The sequence below is a fragment of the Mobula birostris genome, chromosome 1 (genome assembly GCF_030028105.1).
Source record: "Mobula birostris isolate sMobBir1 chromosome 1, sMobBir1.hap1, whole genome shotgun sequence".
Taxonomy (NCBI): Eukaryota; Metazoa; Chordata; class Chondrichthyes; order Myliobatiformes; family Myliobatidae; genus Mobula; species Mobula birostris.
The window spans coordinates 74,615,195-74,633,913 of record NC_092370.1 but is presented as its reverse complement, the minus strand read 5'-3'; the positions used below and the strand labels follow the sequence as shown (position 1 = coordinate 74,633,913).

At 42.1% G+C, this 18,719-nt stretch overlaps 1 protein-coding gene across 3 annotated transcripts in view; it reads right to left on the bottom strand.

The window, feature by feature from the left end:
• abcf2a (ATP-binding cassette, sub-family F (GCN20), member 2a) overlaps positions 1-18,719 on the bottom strand; it is a 60,423-nt gene that overhangs the window by 18,851 nt on the left and 22,853 nt on the right. For all 3 annotated transcript variants that reach the window (XM_072257158.1, XM_072257151.1, XM_072257143.1), the window contains exons 7-9: positions 5,628-5,730; positions 4,868-4,963; positions 4,038-4,157 (exon numbers count right to left, since the gene is read on the bottom strand). In XM_072257158.1, the coding sequence (XP_072113259.1) occupies positions 4,038-4,157; positions 4,868-4,963; positions 5,628-5,730 (319 nt within the window). The remainder of the gene's footprint in view (positions 1-4,037; positions 4,158-4,867; positions 4,964-5,627; positions 5,731-18,719) is intronic.

Genomic DNA, 18,719 nt, shown 5'->3' with positions numbered 1-18,719 from the left:
CAGTTGACATTTCGGGCCAAGTCCCTTCTTCAGGAATAAGTAGTAAGGGGAAAGGTGCCAGAATAAAAAGGTGGGGCAGAGGGGATAGAGGTTAGGTGGAGGGTGATAGTTGAATCCAGGTGGGTGGGAAAGGTCGGGGGGGTTGTGGAAGAGAACCCAGGGAAAGTAATAGGCAAATAAGTAGTAAAAGGTCACAGTGTGGTAGAAAGTAAGGGGGTGGGGGAAGGAATTTGTTTACCAGAAGGAGAAATCAATATCCATGCCATCAGGTTGGAGGGTACTAATTACAAGGTGCTTCACCACCCTGAAGGTGGCCTCATCTTGGCACAAGAGGCGGCCATGGGCTTGCACGTTGGAACAAAAATGGGAATGGGAATTAAAATGTTTGGCCACCGGGAAGTTCCCGCTTGAGGTGGATGGCAGATACTGCAAGCCACTTAAATGCTACGTCTTCCCATGTACCTCCTCCCTTACCTCCATTCAGGACCCAAACAATCCTTCCAGGGGAGGCAACACTTCACCTGCAAATCTGCTGGAGTCATTCAATGTGTCCAGCGCTCCCGATGCAGCCTCCTCTACATTGGTAAGGCCTGTCATAAACCAGGGGACAGCTTCTTGAGCGTTTCCACAACATCAACCACAAGTGGGACTTCCCAATGCCCAAACATTTTAATTCCCACTCCAAGATCCCTGCTATGCCTGCTTGTTTGTAGGCTACGTGGAACAGTATATGTTCCAAGCCCACACTGGTGACCGTCCCACACTTTTCCTACGCTAAATCGACGACTGCATTGTTGCTGCTTCCTGAACCCATGCTGAACTCACCAACTTCATCCACTTCGTCTCCAGCTTTCACTCTGCCCTCAAATTTACCTGGTGCATTTCTGACACCTCCCTCCCCTTTCTCAATCTCACATCTCTATCTCTGGAGGCAGCTTATTCACTGATGTCTATTATAAACCCACAGACTCTCACAGCTACCTGGACAATACCTCTTCCCACCCTTTTACTTGCAAAAACATAATCCCTTCTCTCAATTCCTCCGTTTCTGCTGCATCTGCTCTCAGGATGAGGCTTCTCATTCTAGAACAAAGGAAATGTCCCTCCTTTTTCTCTTTGAAAGGGCTTCCTTTCCTCCACGATCAACGATGCCCTCAACTGCATCACTTCCATTTTACATATGTCTGCTCTTATCCCATCCTCCCACCACCCTACCAGGGATAGGGTTCCTCCTGTCCTCACCTACCACCCTCCACATTCGGCACATAATTTTCCAAAACTTCCGCCATTTCCAAAAGCATCCCACCACTAAACACATCTTTCCCTCTAACTTTCTGCTTTCTGCAGGGATTGCTCCCTACATGACTCCCTTGTCCATTCATGCCTCCTCAGTGATCTCCCTCCTGTTACTTATCATTGCAAGTGGAACAAGTGCTACACCTGGCCGTATACAGTCCTTCCAGGTGAGGCAACACTTCACCGTCTGGTGTTCCCAGTGTGGCCTCCTGTATACTGGCAAGATCTGACATAGATTGGGAGACCGCTTCATTGAGCACCTATGTGCCATTTGCCAGAACAAGCGGGATCTCCCAGTGGCCACCCATTTTCATTCCACTTCTCACTCTGATATGTCCATCCATGGCCTCCTCCACTGTCGTGATGAGGCCACACTTAGGCTGGAGGAACAACACCTTACATTCTGTTTGGGTAGCCTCCAGCCTGATGACATGAACATTGATTTCTCAAACTTCTGGTAATGCCCCCCCCCCACCATTTCTCATCCCCCTTTTCCTCTCACTTTATCTCCTTGTCTGCCCATCACCTCCCTCTGGTGCTCCTCCTCCTTTTCATCCATGGTCTTCTGTCTCTTTCACCAATTAACTTCCCAGCTCTTTACTTCATCCCTCCCCCTTCAGGTTTCACCTACCACCTTGTGTTTCGCTCCCCTCCCCAACCTTTTAAATCTACACTTCAGCCTTTTGTTTTCCAGTCCTGCTGAAGGGTTTTGGCCCAAAACATAAGATTGTACTCTTTTCCATAGATGCCACCTGACCCGCTGAGTTCCTCCAGCATTTTGTGTGATGATACTACTTTTGGCTGGGAAGTCCAAGTAAAGCAAAGGAAAAAATTCCATCAACCCAAGAGTGATGACTCTTTGGACTTCTCTTCAAGGTGGATAGTTGCTGAGTGCATTTCAAGACAGATTGGTTCCCTTTATATCCAAAATCCTACCAAAGTACACAGGCTTTGCAGGAAACTGGGACCCAAAATAAAAGATCTTGCACAACCTGATGAATGGCAAAACAGACAGAAAGAATCTAAATAGCCTACCTCCCGTTTATTTTTTTATTAGTTCTTTTATTATATATTAAATGTCAAAGGTGTGCATACATTTTTGGTTCTGAAACCAAAACTTGATTGATGAAGAGATGTTTGGTTAGACTGGTTTACACAAATCTTTAACATGGAAACAGTGCAATGTATCCTCTGACACCCATTAAATAAACAAAGGGAAATTTGTTTTTCCCTTGCGTCTGCATCGGAATGCAAGTATTAAATGATCAGCATCACCTGACGCTTTTAACACCTTAGATTAACAGCATTCATTTCTTAAATATAAGAGATCTGGAAATCCAGAGCAAAACACAGGAAATGCTAGAGAACTCAGTAGGTCAGGCAACATCTATGAACATGAATAAACAGTTAATGTTTCAGGCTGAGACCCTTTGTCAGGACTGGAAAGGGTGGAAGGGGTGGGAATACCAGAATAAGGTGGTGCAGGGAAGGGAAAGAGGACAAACTAGGTGATAGATGAAACTCCGTGGGAAAGGTAAAGGACTATGTTACGTTTTGTATCTCCAAACCATAACAACTAATTAAAAGAAAAAAAAGCACGAAGCTGGGAGATAATTCATTTTTACTTTAAGCGATGTGCACACGTATTAAGTGGTAGTGTATTGACATATGCCAAGTATATACTTTTACATAAAACCTGGAATGATTTGAACAACAAAAAATGCTTAAACAATATTACTCAAATATTACTGAAATATTAAATACACAATGGGCTGGAGAAGAAGGAATATGGTAGGAGAGGAGAGTGGATCATGGGAGAAAGAGAAGGAGGGGCACCGGGGGGAAGGTGATAGGCAGGTGAGGAAGAGAGGTAAGAGTTAAGAGTAGGGAAGAAAAGATGAGACAAGGGTGAAGGAAAAAAATTTAGTAAGGAGAAATCAATGCTCATGCCATCAGGTTGGAGGCTACCTAGATGAAGTAAATGGTGCTGCTCCTTCACCCTGAGAGTAGCCTTATTGTAGTAGAAGAGGTGGCCGGGGACCAACATATCAGAACAGGAAGGAAATGGGATATGAACTAAAATGGCTGACCGCTGGGAAATTCTGCTTTGGGCAATAGAGCGAAGTTACTCAATAAAGCAGCCTCCCAATTTACATCGGACTCACCAGCATAGAGAAAGCCGCATTGGGAGCACTGGATACAACAGACAAGCCCAACAGATTCGCAGGTGAAATGTTGCCTCACCTTAAAGGACTGCTTGGGGCCCTAAATGGAAGTGAGGGAGGAGATGAATAGGCAGGTTTAGTAGCATTTAAGGGGAACTTCTTCAGTCAGAATTGTGCAAGTGTAAAATGAGCTGCAAGCAGAAGTGGTGGATGGGGGTTCGATTGCAATATTTAAGAAAAACGGGTAGGTACTGTACATGGATGCGGGTAGGTATGGAGAGAGAGCTCGACAAGGATTAGATTGGCTGAAGTGCCTGTTTCTGAGCTGTAATGTTCCATGACTAAGTCAACTTTGTAAAATCCTCACATCTGTATTTCAGAACTCATTTCACTAAAGCAGCCAACATAATAAAGGACCACCCACTCGAGATATTCCCTTTTCGCCCTGCCCCTCTTAGAATAGGCAGAAGATGTGAAAGCCTGAAAGCATGTACCACCAAACTCAAAGGAAGTTTCTATCCTGCTGTTATAATAGAACCGTCCCAGAGTATGATAAAATGGAACAAACACACACACCTTATCACTGATTACTTTCTCAGTCAGCCCAGAAGCCATCATCTTCTGCAGGGTTTTCTCTTTGCTCTGTGCTTGCCTTGCCAATTTAGCGCTGCCATGCCCAAAACGTGCAATGTAGTTCTGGGGAATAAAAGGCAAAATAGAACCAAACAGGTCAGTGGGAAACAGCCCATCAAAACTCCAACAAGCAATATCAGCAATGTGACACACTGGACATTAAGCACCTCATGCATGTTAAGTTTCTAAGAGGAAAATACAAATTAACAGTAATATTTTTAAGCAGGGAAGCACAGTCAAAGATAGTTATGCAGTTTTCTGTGCTTGAGTCATTAATAAGTGTAATTTATGACAGCTTGAGGAATACACCAGAATTAGCAACTGAAGAAGAGAACATGATAGTTTTAAGGCAAGAGGTAAAGGAATGCAGAACTGGGCAATTAAATGGAAGAAAGCTAAATCCAACTTGTGCATTTTCTGAATGACTTTAGAAACCAATTGAAACTAGATTTGTTATTTAATTTTAAAAAACACCAGCTGCTGGAGGAATTCAGCAGGTTGAACAGCATCTGTGGTTGGAGGGAGTTGAAATCCTGTATCAAGGTTCAGGCTCAAATCCTAATACAGTGTCTTTAGCGAAAACACTGGTACACCTCCCTGCACTCAATCCCCACCACTCAGATGCTGCTGAAAACATCCAGCTCCTCTTGCAGTTATTTTTTGCTTCAAACTCCAGCATCTACAGTCATGTCTCTTGTTATTTAATTTGATCTTCTCCATTTTAAAAGTGTTAGAACCTCTGTACATTCCCACCTCTCCTTACACATACTCACCTTCATATGCGTAATTTGATCTTGCTCCCAATTAAATCGTTTCATCTGGTTCTCTTCCAGTTCTAATCTGGTCTTTACATACTGATCATAGTTGCCCTGAAACAAAAGCACACACAACAATGCAAAATCAACATTTTTCTACTTGCATTACGGGAGCAACTTCGCCTTATTAAAACAACATTTAAGAGGCATTTAGACAAGCACATAAGCAGGCAAGTCAAGGGATAGCAACCACTTGCAGGTAGATGTGCAGTTAAAATGGTTTTATGGTCAGCAAAGACACCATGGTTCAAAGGGCTGGTCTCTGTTATACTGCAACAATTCAAGATAGCAGTTCAACTGCCTGGGACCAAATGGATGGCATGGTTGCCTCCATCTGAAAGTCGTGTGTTCACGCATCAGCTGGTGAGTTTCTTGCAATTGATTGTAATATTTGCAAACACTCAAACTTGCTGACAGAATCATCACTTCGGAAAAGAACCCTTTTTATTTCTGGCATCAGTGCTGACTCTCTTCATTGACTCAGCACCCACTCTCAGGGTAGATCAGCGTTGATTAGAAGCTGGGTAAAAGTTCCCACTACACTCTTCTCCCAACCAGAACACCAAGAAAATACTTTAAATATTTATAGTCCCCACACCGGATGTCAGGGAGCAGAAGATGCTATCAGAACATATTAATGGAAAACTTGGATCATATTTAGTGCAAGTTTCCTCAGAAAATGAGGAACCTCAACTTAATGTAATTCACAAACACTCACTGTATAGTACTTGAGCTTTCGATTATGCATATGAATAATATTGTTGCAAACTCCATTCAAAAAATCCTGGGAATGAGATATCAGCACGAGAATCCTTGAGAACCTGAAGATAAAAACAAGCCACCAACATTTCATTAGAAATTTTTGTTAATACTTTCCCCGAACTCCCAACAACTGAGATTTCACACACCCAATACCAACCTTTCCTGCTTCCACTTTGACCAAGAACTAGGGACATAAAATAAAGAGTGTTCATGGCCTTATTTTTTCTTCTCTATCGGATCCTCAGAGCCCTCAATTCTTTCATCTTTCTAAAAACTAATCATCTGCTTCTCCTTAAATAGCTCCAATGTACCAGACTCCACAAACCTCCAGTGTAAGAAAATTCCTAAAATTCACAACCCTTTGAGAAAGTTCTATGAGGCTCTATTTGGAGTGCCAACTCCATAATTTTGGAATCAAGTTTACTTTTTTTAAGATTCGCCCTTGAGAGGGAAGACTGATATCATGCTCCCAAAGATCACTCCTCATAGTTCTCAACTCACTACAGGACAATTTTATTAAAATTAAACTAGTGAATGTCTTTTGGATTGCCTCCAATGCCAATATATATTGCATTTTCTTATGGGGACCAAAACTGTCTACAGTATTCCAGCTGTTTCCTCACTTGGACTCTACAATGAAACTATACTTTGCATTTATAAAGTCAATCCCTTTTGCAATAAAGACAAATAAGCAAGCCTCCTTCCTAACCATTTGCTATACCTGCCAGCTTTTGCAGTTCATGCATAATAGTATGTGAATGCTTCTGTACACTCATCAGAAATAGTTCTCCATTTAGACAATTGCCTACAGATTCTTACCAAAAATGCACAACCACCCAAATTAAACTCCTTTTACCAAGTTTCTATCCACTTCATTGATATCCAGTTGCTCAATATCCTCATCATGTGTTCTTCTACTTATTTCTACGTCATTGGCAAACTTTTGATACCTTACATATCATAAATACCAGACCCAAGAACTGATTGTTGGGACACTTCACTAATTTTCTACTCAACAACCAATCTTCAATCCATGCAAACATACTCTTCCCCCACACCCAACAAGCTCGCCTCTTGTGTACTAGCCTTTTGTAGCACCTTGTCATCTGCCTGCTAAAAAAAAAATATCCTGAGCCCTACCTATTGCAACCTCAACCAGGGATACATTATGCATGACAGTTTGATGGCTTTGTAACCATGTCTAATAATAACAATAATAATAATAATGATGTACTTTATTGATCCTGAGTGGGAAATTATTTCGATACAGCGGTAGCATTTAAAAACACACTTAGCAAAAATAATAAGTGTAGAATAATAAATACACAAAAATGTGTAAATGCAATAATAATTTATAAAACAATAAAACAGACTACTGTACTATGATGTGTGTTCTCCTGTCATACAGAGATGAACTGTTGTACATGCTTATTGCATTTGGTAGGGAAGATTTTCTGTAACGTCCCTTGTGACAGCAGAGTTGAATGAGCCGGTTTAAAAGGGTGCTCCTCTGCTTATTCAGTAGGTCACGGAGAAGATGTGCCTGATTGTCCATAATGGATAACAGTTTGTTTAGTGACCCCCTCTCCACCACTAACTCAAAGAATCGGGTTTGTAGCCAAGGGTGGATCCAGCCTTTTTGATGAGTTTTGCATCATCTTTTTGCATCACCAACACCAATGCTGCTCCCCCAACATAACCCGCAAAGACTGTACTCGCTACAACAGACTGGTAAAAGATCTCCAACATCCTGCTGCACATGTTGAAGGATCTCAGCTTCCTTAGGAAATAGAGTCTGCTCATCCCTTTCTTAGAAACAGTCTATGATACAAAGATAGCTAGAGGAGCAGGCAGTGTTGAGGAAGCACAGTCTGGAGAAGGACTGAGACAGATTAAGAGAATGGGCAAAGAAGTGGCAAATGAATAGGGTAAGAAAGTGTATGGTCATGAATACTTGGGCAAACTCTTTTCTAAATGCAAAGGGGACTTGGGCGTTCTAATGCAGGATTCCCTGAAGGCTAACTTGCCTTCCTTACTACCAACTCAGCCTGTAAATGCAAAGCTACCATTCATTTCAAGAGGACTAGAAAATAAAAGCAAGGACGTAATGCTGAGATTTTAAGGCACTGGTTAGACCACATTTGGAGTAATGAGAGTTTTGAGCAGAAAGGATGCTACTGGTATTGGAGAAAGCCCAGAAGAGGCTCAGGAAAATGATCCTAGGAATGAAAGCCTTTGAGGAGCGTTTGATAGCTCTGGACCTGTACTTACTGAAGTTTATAAGAACGAGGGGGATCCCAATAAAACCTATTGAATCTTGAAAGGAACAGATAGAATTGATATACAGAGGATGCTTCAAACAGCAGGAGAGCCTAGGCAGAGAGGACTCAACCTCAGAATACAAGGACATCCCTTTAGAACACAGATGAAGAAAAGCTTCTTTAGCCAGAGTGCAGAGTATGTGACCACAGACAGATGTGGAGGCCAAGTCATAGGGTATATTTAAAGAGCAGCTGGATAGGTTCCTGATTAGTAAGGGTGCCAAAGGTTATGGGGAGAAGGCAGGAGAATGAGGTTGAGGGGGAAAATTAAATCAGCCATGATCCAATGGCTGAGAAAACTCGATGGGCTGAATGGCCTAATTATTCTTCCGTCTTATGGTTTTTATCGTGCTGACCATCCTTCTATGTCAATGTGACTCAGGTACTCATCTAGAGACTTTATTAAATGCTGTCAGCACCCCATTTCAACCACTTCGGGCAGTGTATTCCAAGTGTTCACCACCACTGAGTGAAAAAGCTCTTCGCCATTTCTCCTCTAAATCTCTTTCCTCTTACCCCAAATCAACGTCCACTTGTTTTATCTACTTTTGATATGGAGAAAAGTTTCCCGAAGTCTTATCTATCTATACCCCTCATGATTATACACCATATTCATGTCCACTCAATCTCTTCTGTTCCAGAGGACAGACTTTGCTTCTCTGGTTTCTACTCAAAAGCACTTTCCATCCCAAGAAACATCCTAATGAATCTCTTCTGTATCATCTAGTGCAATCATATCCTTCTAAGGATCTAAAAAGCGTGGATTGGGACAGGTTGTTCTCTGGCAAGGATGTGATCGGTAGGTGGGAAGCCTTCAAAGGAGAAATTTTGAGAGTGCAGAATTTGTATGTTCCTGTCAGGATTAAAGGCAAAGTGAATAGGAATAAGGAACCTTGGTTCTCAAGAGATATTGCAACTCTGATAAAGAAGAAGAGGGAGTTGTATGACATGTATAGGAAGCAGGGAGTAAATAAGGTGCTTGAGGAGTATAAGAAGTGCAAGAAAATACTTTAGAAAGAAATCAGGAGGGCTAAAAGACATGAGGTTGCCTTGGCAGTCAAAGTGAAGGATAATCCAAAGAGCTTTTACAGGTATATTAAGAGCAAAAGGATTGTAAGGGATAAAATTGGTCCTCTTGAAGATCAGAGTAGTCCGCTATGTGCGGAACCAAAGGAAATGGGGGAGATCTTAAATAGGTTTTTTGCGTCTGTATTTACTAAGGAAACTGGCATGAAGTCTATTGAGTTAAGGGAAACAAGTAGTGAGATCATGGAAACTGTACAGATCGAAAAGGAGGAGGTCCTTGCTGTCTTGAGGAAAATTAAAGTGGATAAATCCCCAGGACCTGACAGGGTGTTCCCTCGGACCTTGAAGGAGACTAGTGTTGAAATTGCAGGGGCCCTGGCAGAAATATTTAAAATGTCGCTGTCTACAGGTGAGGTGCCGGAGGATTGGAGAGTGGCTCATGTTGTTCAGCTGTTTAAAAAAGGATCGAAAGTAATCCGGGAAATTATAGGCCAGTAAGTTTAACGTCGGTAGTAGGTGAGTTATTGGAGGGAGTACTAAGAGACAGAATCTACAAGCATTTGGATAGACTGGGACTTATTAGGGAGAGTCAACATGGCTTTGTGCGTGGTAGGTCATGTTTGACCAATCTATTGGAGTTTTTCGACGAGGTTACCAGGAAGGTGGATGAAGGGAAGGCAGTGGATATTGTCTACATGGACTTCAGTAAGGCCTTTGACAAGGTCCCGCATGGGAGGTTAGTTAGGAAAATTCACTCGCTAGGTATACATGGAGAGGTGGTAAATTGGATTAGACATTGGCTTAATGGAAGAAGCCAAAGAGTGGTAGTAGAGAATTGCTTCTCCGAGTGGAGGCCTGTGACTAGTGGTGTGCCACAGGGATCAGTGCTGGGTCCATTGTTATTTGTCATCTATATCAATGATCTGGATGATAATGTGGTAAATTGGATCAGCAAATTTGCTGATGGTACAAAGATTGGAGGTGTAGTAGACAGTGAGGAAGGTTTTCAGAGCCTGCAGAGGGACTTGGACCAGCTGGAAAAATGGGCTGAAAAATGGTAGATGGAGTTTAATACAGACAAGAATGAGGTATTGCACGTTGTAAGGACAAACCAAGGTAGAACATACAGGGTTAATGGTAAGGCACTGAGGAGTGCAGTGGAACAGAGGGATCTAGGAATACAGATACAAAATTCCCCAAAAGTAGCGTCACAGGTAGATAGGGTCGTAAAGAGAGCTTTTGGTACATTGGCCTTTATTAATCAAAGTATTGAGTATAAGAGCTGGAATGTTATGATGAGGTTGTATAAGGCATTGGTGAGGCCGAATCTGGAGTATTGTGTTCAGTTTTGGTCACCAAATGACAGGAAGGATATAAATAAGGTTGAAAGAGTGCAGAGAAAGTTTACAAGGATGTTGCCGGGACTTGAGAAACTCAGTTACAGAGAAAGGTTGAATAGGTTAGGACTTTATTCCCTGGAGTGTAGAAGAATGAGGGGAGATTTGATAGAGGTATATAAAATTATGATGGGTATAGATAGAGTGAATGCAAGCAGGCTTTCTCCACTGAGGCACGGGGAGAAAAAAAACCCAGAGAACATGGGTTAAGGGTGAGGGGGGGAAAGTTTAAAGGGAACATTAGGTGGGGCTTCTTCACACCAGAGAGTGGTGGGAGTATGGAATGAGCTGCCAGACGAGGTGGTAAATGCGGGTTCTTTTTTAACATTTAAGAATAAATTGGACAGATACATGGATTGGAGGTGTATGGAGGGATATGATCCATGTGCAGGTCAGTGGGACTAGGTAGAAAATGGTTCCGCACAGCCAAGAAGGGCCAAAAGGCCTGTTTCTGTGCTGTAGTTTCTATGGTGTGGTGCCCAGAACAGCATGCAGTATTCTAGTAACAATAGTTTCATGAAGTTGGAACATAACCTCCTGGCTCATATATTCAATTCCTTGATAAATGAAGGCCAGAATTCCATTTTGTTTTCCAAACCACCACCATTCATGGTGTATATCATTGCCTAATTAATACTCCCAAGTGCATAAACTGACATTTACTGAGATTGAACATCTGCCATATATCAGTCCATTTCAAAAACATATTGACATCACTACCTTCCACACAACAGTCATCAGGAATTACTATGATACCTACTACATCCACGTTGAAATCATTTGCATATATTACAAACATCAAAAGTTCTCAGCATCAATCCTCAAATAGGCACACTGGTAACAGGTTTCCAGTTACAAAAATGACCTTCAAGTTAAACTTCGATCCAGTTTGCCAAGATGACTTGGTTTAATTCAGGCTTCTCTAAAAGGTTTAGTGATTCCTTCTCAATTAGTGGCTTCTCTGAGATCTTGCTAACAAATGTAAAGCTGCCAGATCTACACCTACTTTTATTGCCTTAGTTCCTGCTTGAGTAGAGTAGTCACTTTTGTGATTTCCAACCTGCTTGTACCTTTCCAGAACTCAGTAAAAAAAAACCTAATTGCCCCACTATTTCTGCAGCTGCTTCCTTTTACAGGTCATTGGGACCTAGCAACTTGTCAGCTTTTAATCTTAGTTTGTCTATTGCCTTGTCCCTGATGATTGCAATTATTACAACTCCTTACACAGTATTTGGGAGTACTCCAATTGAAGTTTTCTGGGTGTCTGTAGCATCATCCACTATGAAGTCTGATTAATTTCAACTACTGTAATTAATTGCCCAGACTTGCACTCTAAGGATCTTATACTCATATCCTATCTATACGGGTTTCCCCACTATCCGAAGGTAGAGCGTTCCTATGAAACGATTCGTAAGCTGGAATGTCGTAAAGTAAGCAATTACCATTTATTAATATGGAAAAAACTTTTGAGCATTCCCAGACCCAAAAAATAACCTACAAAATCATGCCAAATAACACATAAAACCTAAAATAACAGTAACATGTAGTAAAAGCAGGAATGATATGATAAATACACTGCCTATATAAAGTAGAAATACTTTTCTGCAGCTGTCTAGCGCAGCGAAAATCTCACGGCAGCACTCTTGGCGGAAGCACTCTCTCCAGTAATCTTTAAGCTATGAAGCTGCCAAGTCATATCACATAACACATAAAAATACACAGCCTATATAAAGTAGAAATAAGCAACACTCACAACACGCTGGAGGAACTCAGCAGGTCAGGCAGCATCCGTGGAAAATATCGGTCGACGTTTCGGGCCGGAACCCTTCGTCAGGACTGTAGGGGGAAGGGGCAGAGGCCCTATAAAGAAGGTGGGGGGAGGGTGGGAAGGAGAAGGCTGGTGGGTTCCAGGTGAAAAACCAGTAAGGGGAAAGGTAAAGGGGTGGGGGAAGGGAGGCAGGGAGGTGATAGGCAGGAAAGGTGAAGAAAGAATAGGGGAAAACACAACAGGTAGTAGAAGGAGGTGGAACCAAGAGGGAGGTGGTAGGCAGCTGGGGGAGGGGGCAGAGTGACATAGGGATAGGGAAAGGGAGAGGGAGGGAATTACCGTAAGTTGGAGAATTCTATGTTCATACCAAGGGGCCAGAGACTACCTAGACGGTATATGAGGTGTTGCTCCTCCAACCTGAGTTTAGCCTCATCATGGCAGTAGAGGAGGCCATGTATGGACATATCTGAATGGGAGTGGGAAGCAGAGTTGAAGTGGGTGGCTACTGGGAGATCCTGTCTGTTTTGGCAGACGAGCACTGTAATTATTTTCTTCAGTTCTGCTGGGAACTTTTTGGCAGCTTCAGTATCAGCTGAAGCACTCTCTGGTAAACATTAAGCTATGAAGCTGCCCTTGCCTCTGAAACCGATTAAACCATCCATGACTACCTTTAAATTCCACTTTTGCAACACTTTCATCACCATCGTCCAGTGCTTTCTGTTTCAGCTTATTAAAAAGACTGACTGATTTCTCCTTAAGTATAAGGAAACTTAATGGAACACCATGCTTTGTACACCCATCAATCCACTCAAGCAATAGACTTTCCATTTTATCCATTATTGGATGCCGACTAAGAGAGACAACTTTGCTACGAGCAGAACCAACAATAACATCAGCAGCTTTCAAAATTCTTTCTCTCTGCATGTAAGCAGTGCGAGTGATGGACGCAGGCAAGTTCAATGCGCAGACCATGTCCTTACTTCGCTCACCACGATCGAAACGCTTAATTATGTCTAGTTTTACATTATATGTAACACCCTTACGAGCTCTTTTAGGCTTTTCCAATACCTTAGAACTCATCTTGCTAACGGATGCACAAAATAAATCAAGATAAAGCACGTGTTTAAGCTATGGCGGCTAGAATGCAGTTCCGGGGGAGGAGCTTGGCTGTTCAGGCGCGTGCTGCCTTTTTTCGTAACAGTGAAAACACCTTCTGTTAGCGAAAACAGGTAACTAATGTAGGTATTTCGTAACAGCAAGGTGTCGTAAAGCAAACGTTCAGAAGACAGGGGCCACCTGTATTCTCTCATAAAAGCCCTTATTGATTAAATTAGTGCAAAATGTAAATCTTTACCTAAAAAATTACCTACTGCTTCAGGGCCACACCCACTCTGGGCACCCAAAGTGGGAATGCCTGAAATTCCTGGAAATCCTCATCTCAGTGAAAAATCCTAGTCACAACACCTGCTACAATTATGTCCAACAATGACATTAGGAAGGAACAGTAAATTCTTAAAGCAAAGTCAGCATGATCAGCCGGTTAGACTACTTCTGCACTTTTTAATATATTCACATTTCAGGATGTTGGTGTTGCTGACGAGGAGAGCATTTATCACTCAGTCAAAATTTCCATGAATGACATGGCTTTTTAAATCACTGCAGAGGATATTTCAAAATGCATTGTTGGGGGTTGGAGTCACAATGAGTCAACCATGGATTTTCCACTCCCCAAATGCACTGCATGAAAAACAAAAATCATCTCAGATTTCAAGCACCTGTTTTTTTTCTGCTTTTCAACCCATAATATAACCGAGTTCATCTCTGCACGGATACTGACCATAGAATCACAAGCTATAGGAGCAGAATTAGGCCATTTGGCCCATCGAGGTTGCTCTGCCATTTCATCATGGCTGATCCATTTTTCCTCTGAGCCCCAATCTCCTGCCTTCTTCCTGTATCCTTTCACACCCTGACCAATTAAGAACCTATCAATCTCTCCCTTAAATATAAAGCCTCCACAACTGCCTGTGGCAAAGAATTCCACAGATTCTCCACTCTCTAGCCAAAGAAAGTCCAACTCATCTCCATTCTAAAAGGATGCCCCTCCAATTCTGAGCCTGTGTCCTCTGGTCTTATACTCTCCCACCATAGAAAACATATTTTCCACATCCAATGTATCAAGGCCTTTCACGAATCGATAGGTTTCAATGAGGTCACCCCTCATTCTTCTCAATTCCAGTGAATACAGGCCAATCAAACGCTCTTCATATGACAAGTCGTTCAAACATGGAATCATTTCATGAACCTCCTTTGAACCCTTTCTAGTTTCAGCACTTCCTTTCTAAGATAAGTGGCCCTAAACTGCTCACAACTCTCCAAGTGAGACTTCACCAGTGCTTTATAAGAGTCTCAAAATTACATCCTTGCTTTTATATTATAGTCGTCTTGAAATGAATGCTAACATTGCACTTGCCCTTCTCACCAGACTCAACCTGCAAATTAACCTTCACGGAATCCTGTACAAGGGCTCGCAAGTCCCTTTGTGCCTTAGTCTTCTGTATTTTCTCCATTTAGAGAATAGTCAACCCTTTAATTTTTTCTACCAAGGTGCATGACCATACATTTTGACAACGTATTCCATCTGCCACTTCTTTGCCAATTCTCGTAATCTGTCTCAGTCATTCTGTAGCCTCTCTACTTCCTCAAAACTACCTGTCCCTCCACCTATCTTCATATTGCTTGCAAACTTTGCAACAAAGCCATTAATTCCATTATCCAAATCATTAGCATATAACATAAAAAGAATTGTTCCCAACACAGACCCCTGTAGACCACCACTAGTCACTGGCAGCCAGACAGAAAAGGCTCCCTTTATCTCCACTCTTTGCCCCCTGCCAGTCAGCCACTGCTTTATCCATACTAGAAGCTCCTCTGTAATACCATGGGCTCGTAGCTTAAGCAGGGTCACATGTGGCACTTTGTCAAAGGCTTTCCGAAAGTGCAAATACACAACATTAACAGATTCTCCTTAGTCTAGCCTGCTTGTTACTACTTCTAAGAATTCTAACAGATTTGTCAGGCAAGATTTCCCTTGAGGAAACCACGCTGACTATAGACTATTTTATCATGTGCCTCCAAGTACACCATAACCCCATCCTTAACAATCGACTCTTCCCAACCACTGAGGTCAGACTAACTGGCCTACAAGTTCCTTTCTTCTGCCTCTCTCCCTTCTTGAAAAGTGGAGTGACATTTCCAATTTTCCAGTCTTCCAGAACCATTCCAGAATCTGGCAATTCTTGAAAAATCATTAATACATCCACAACCTCTTCAACTACCTCTTTCAGAGCCCATCTTGTACAAGTGCCTTATCTACCTTCAGACCTTCCAGTTTTCCCCAATAACCTTCTCCCAAGTAATGGTAACTTCACACACTTCATGACCCATGACACCTGGAACTTCCACTATACTGCTAGTATCTTCCACTGTGAAGACAAATACAAAATAATCATGCAGTTTATATGCATTTTGTTGTCCCATTGACACCATTTTGAGAGCCCGGCTGGTGGTGGGGGAAGAATAACAAACTAAAATGCATTAATATTAAATATTGTACTGCAACAGATTAATCAGTGACCCCAATGTGATGTGGCAGGGAGTTCAGAAGCCTGATGACCTGGTGGAAGAAACACTTTCTCATCCTGACCTTACTTGTTTTAATGCATCCTGATAGTAGGAGGTCAAAGAGGATGCTGGATGGATGGGTGGGATCCTTGCGTACTCAGCGCTCCTAATAATGTATCTGAGTTTATCTCTGCACAGATTCTGACTGACCTGTTTGTCCTTACCAACATTCTCCTTTATTTCAGAGTTTACAGCACCAGCACATTATTTTTTTAAACCTCTTTTCTTCTCTAACACCTCCTCCAAACAGATTAGCTGCCATTAACAAGCCTTCAATACACTCTCCAAATATCACCAGTCCGCATCAGCTTCTCCTTGCTCTCTAATTTGATTCTCTCCAATTCTCCTTCTATTTAAATTATCACAGTTTTCAGAAAGATCTGAGTAAAAAGACACAAGCCATTTCACTCCCCACAGATGCTGGAGTATTTTCAACATTTTATTGTGCTGACACAGTACCTCACAATGACAGCTATGTTTTTCAGGACGTGGGCAACACAATTTCTGGTGAAGCTACGAAGAGATTCTTGGTGAGTGACATCTGAAGAACTCTACCCTATCCACACATCATGATCATGATACTTCAAGCATTTGCAAGGAAGCCTTGATAATACAAAACATTCTGTGAATCCTTTGCATGTTCAGAGTTGTTTCTCAGATTGATATTTGTTGACAAATCTAGTTTATTTTGGGTGCAAGTACAACAGTTATGATACAACTTGCTAGGCCAGGACATTTTCAACAGGCAACATTCATCATTAAGGGTCCTCACCATCCATGCCATGCTGTCTTCTCATTACAACCAACAGGGAAGTGGTGCACAAGCCTGCAGCCCCACACTCAACATTTTAAAAACAGCTTCTTCCCTTCAGCCATCCAATATCTGAACAGTCCATAAACATCACCTTGCTATTCCTTTTTTAAACTATGTTTTGTAATGTATAGTAATTTTTGTCTTGCACTGTACTGCTGCCACAATACAAATTTCATGACATACTTCAGTAATAATAAACCTGATTCTGACCTCATTCCTGCAGGTATGGAAGTCTAGAACCACCTAGAGGGCATATTAGGGAAAGACAGCCAATTCCCTTCCGAATAAATGTGAACCAGATGAGTTTGAAACAACTATGTGGCTTCATCAAGTCATAGTCATACTTTATTGATCCTGGGGGAAATTGGTTTTCCTTACAGTTGCACCATAAATAATTAAATAGTAATAAAACCATAAATAGTTAAATAGTAATATGTAAATTATGCCAGGAAATAAGTCCAGGACCAGCCTATTGGCTCAGGGTGTCTGATCCTCCAAGAGAGAAGTTGTAAAGTTTGATGGCCACAGGCAGGAATGACCTCCTATGACGCTCTGTGTTGCATCTCGGTGGAATGAGTCTCTGGCTGAATGTACTCCTGTGCCCAACCAGTACATTATGTGGTGGATGGGAGACATTGTCCAAGATGGCATGCAACTTGGACAGCATCCTCTTTTCAGACACCACCGTCAGAGAGTCCAGTTCCATCCCCACAACATCACTGGCTTTACAAATGAGTTTGTCGATTCTGTTGGCGTCTGCTACCTTCAGCCTGCTGCCCCAGCACACAACAGCAAACATTATAGCAATGGCCACCACAGACTCATAGAACATCCTCAGGAAATAGAGACGGCTCTGACCCTTCTTGTAGACAGCCTCAGTGTTCTTTGACCAGTCCAGTTTATTATCAATCCGCGTATTTGTTATTTAACTATATACATGTATATGTGAATTACACATAGAACCATAGAAACTACAGCACAGAAACAGGCCCTTTGGCCCTTCCTGGCTGTGCCAAACCATTTTCTGCCTAGTCCCACTGACCTGCACACAGACCATATCCCTCCATACACCTCCCATCCATGTATCTGTCCAATTTATTCTTAAATGTTAAAAAAGAACCCGCATTTACCACCTGGTCTGGCAGCTCATTCCATACTCCCACCACTCTCTGTGTGAAGAAGCCCCCCCCAATGTTCCCTTTAAACTCCCCCCCCCCCACCCTTAACCCATGTCCTCTGGTTTTTTTCCTCCCCTTGCCTCAGTGGAAAAAGACTGCTTGCATTCACTCTATCTATACCCATCATAATTTTATATACCTCTATCAAATCTCCCCTCATTCTTCTACGCTCTAGGGAATAAAGTCCTAACCTATTCAACCTTTCTCTGTAACTGAGTTTCTCAAGTCCCGGCAACATCCTTGTAAACCTTCTCTGCACCCTTTCAACCTTATTTATATCCTTCCTGTAATTTGGTGACCAAAATTGAACACAATACTCCAGATTCGGCCTCACCAATGCCTTATACAACCTCATCATAACATTCCAGCTCTTAATACTCAATACTCCGATTAATAAAGGTCAATGTACCGAAAGCTCTCTTTACGACCCTATCTACCTGTGACGACACTTTTAGGGAATTTTGTATCTGTATTCCCAGATCCCTCTGTTCCACTGCACTCCTCAGTGCCTTACCATTAACCCTGTATGTTCTACATTGGTTTGTCCTTCCAACGTGCAATACCTCACACTTGTCAGTATTAAACTCCATCTGCCATTTTTTAGCCCATTTTTCCAGCAAGTAGATATTATCATGAAGACTGTGCTTAAGTACTAATTATCAATTGAATTTAAATTCCATAGCTGTTAGTGGTGAGATCTGAATCCATGTCTCAAGGGTCAGGACTACCAGTCTGAGAACCACTCTGCCACCACCAGTCCCACTAATAACAGTCATTGTAAAAATTACGAAGTGTCCAGAAACATCAGATTCTCCCAAGCTCCGCATTCTAGTTCTTGTCTACATGCTTAACTCCAATTA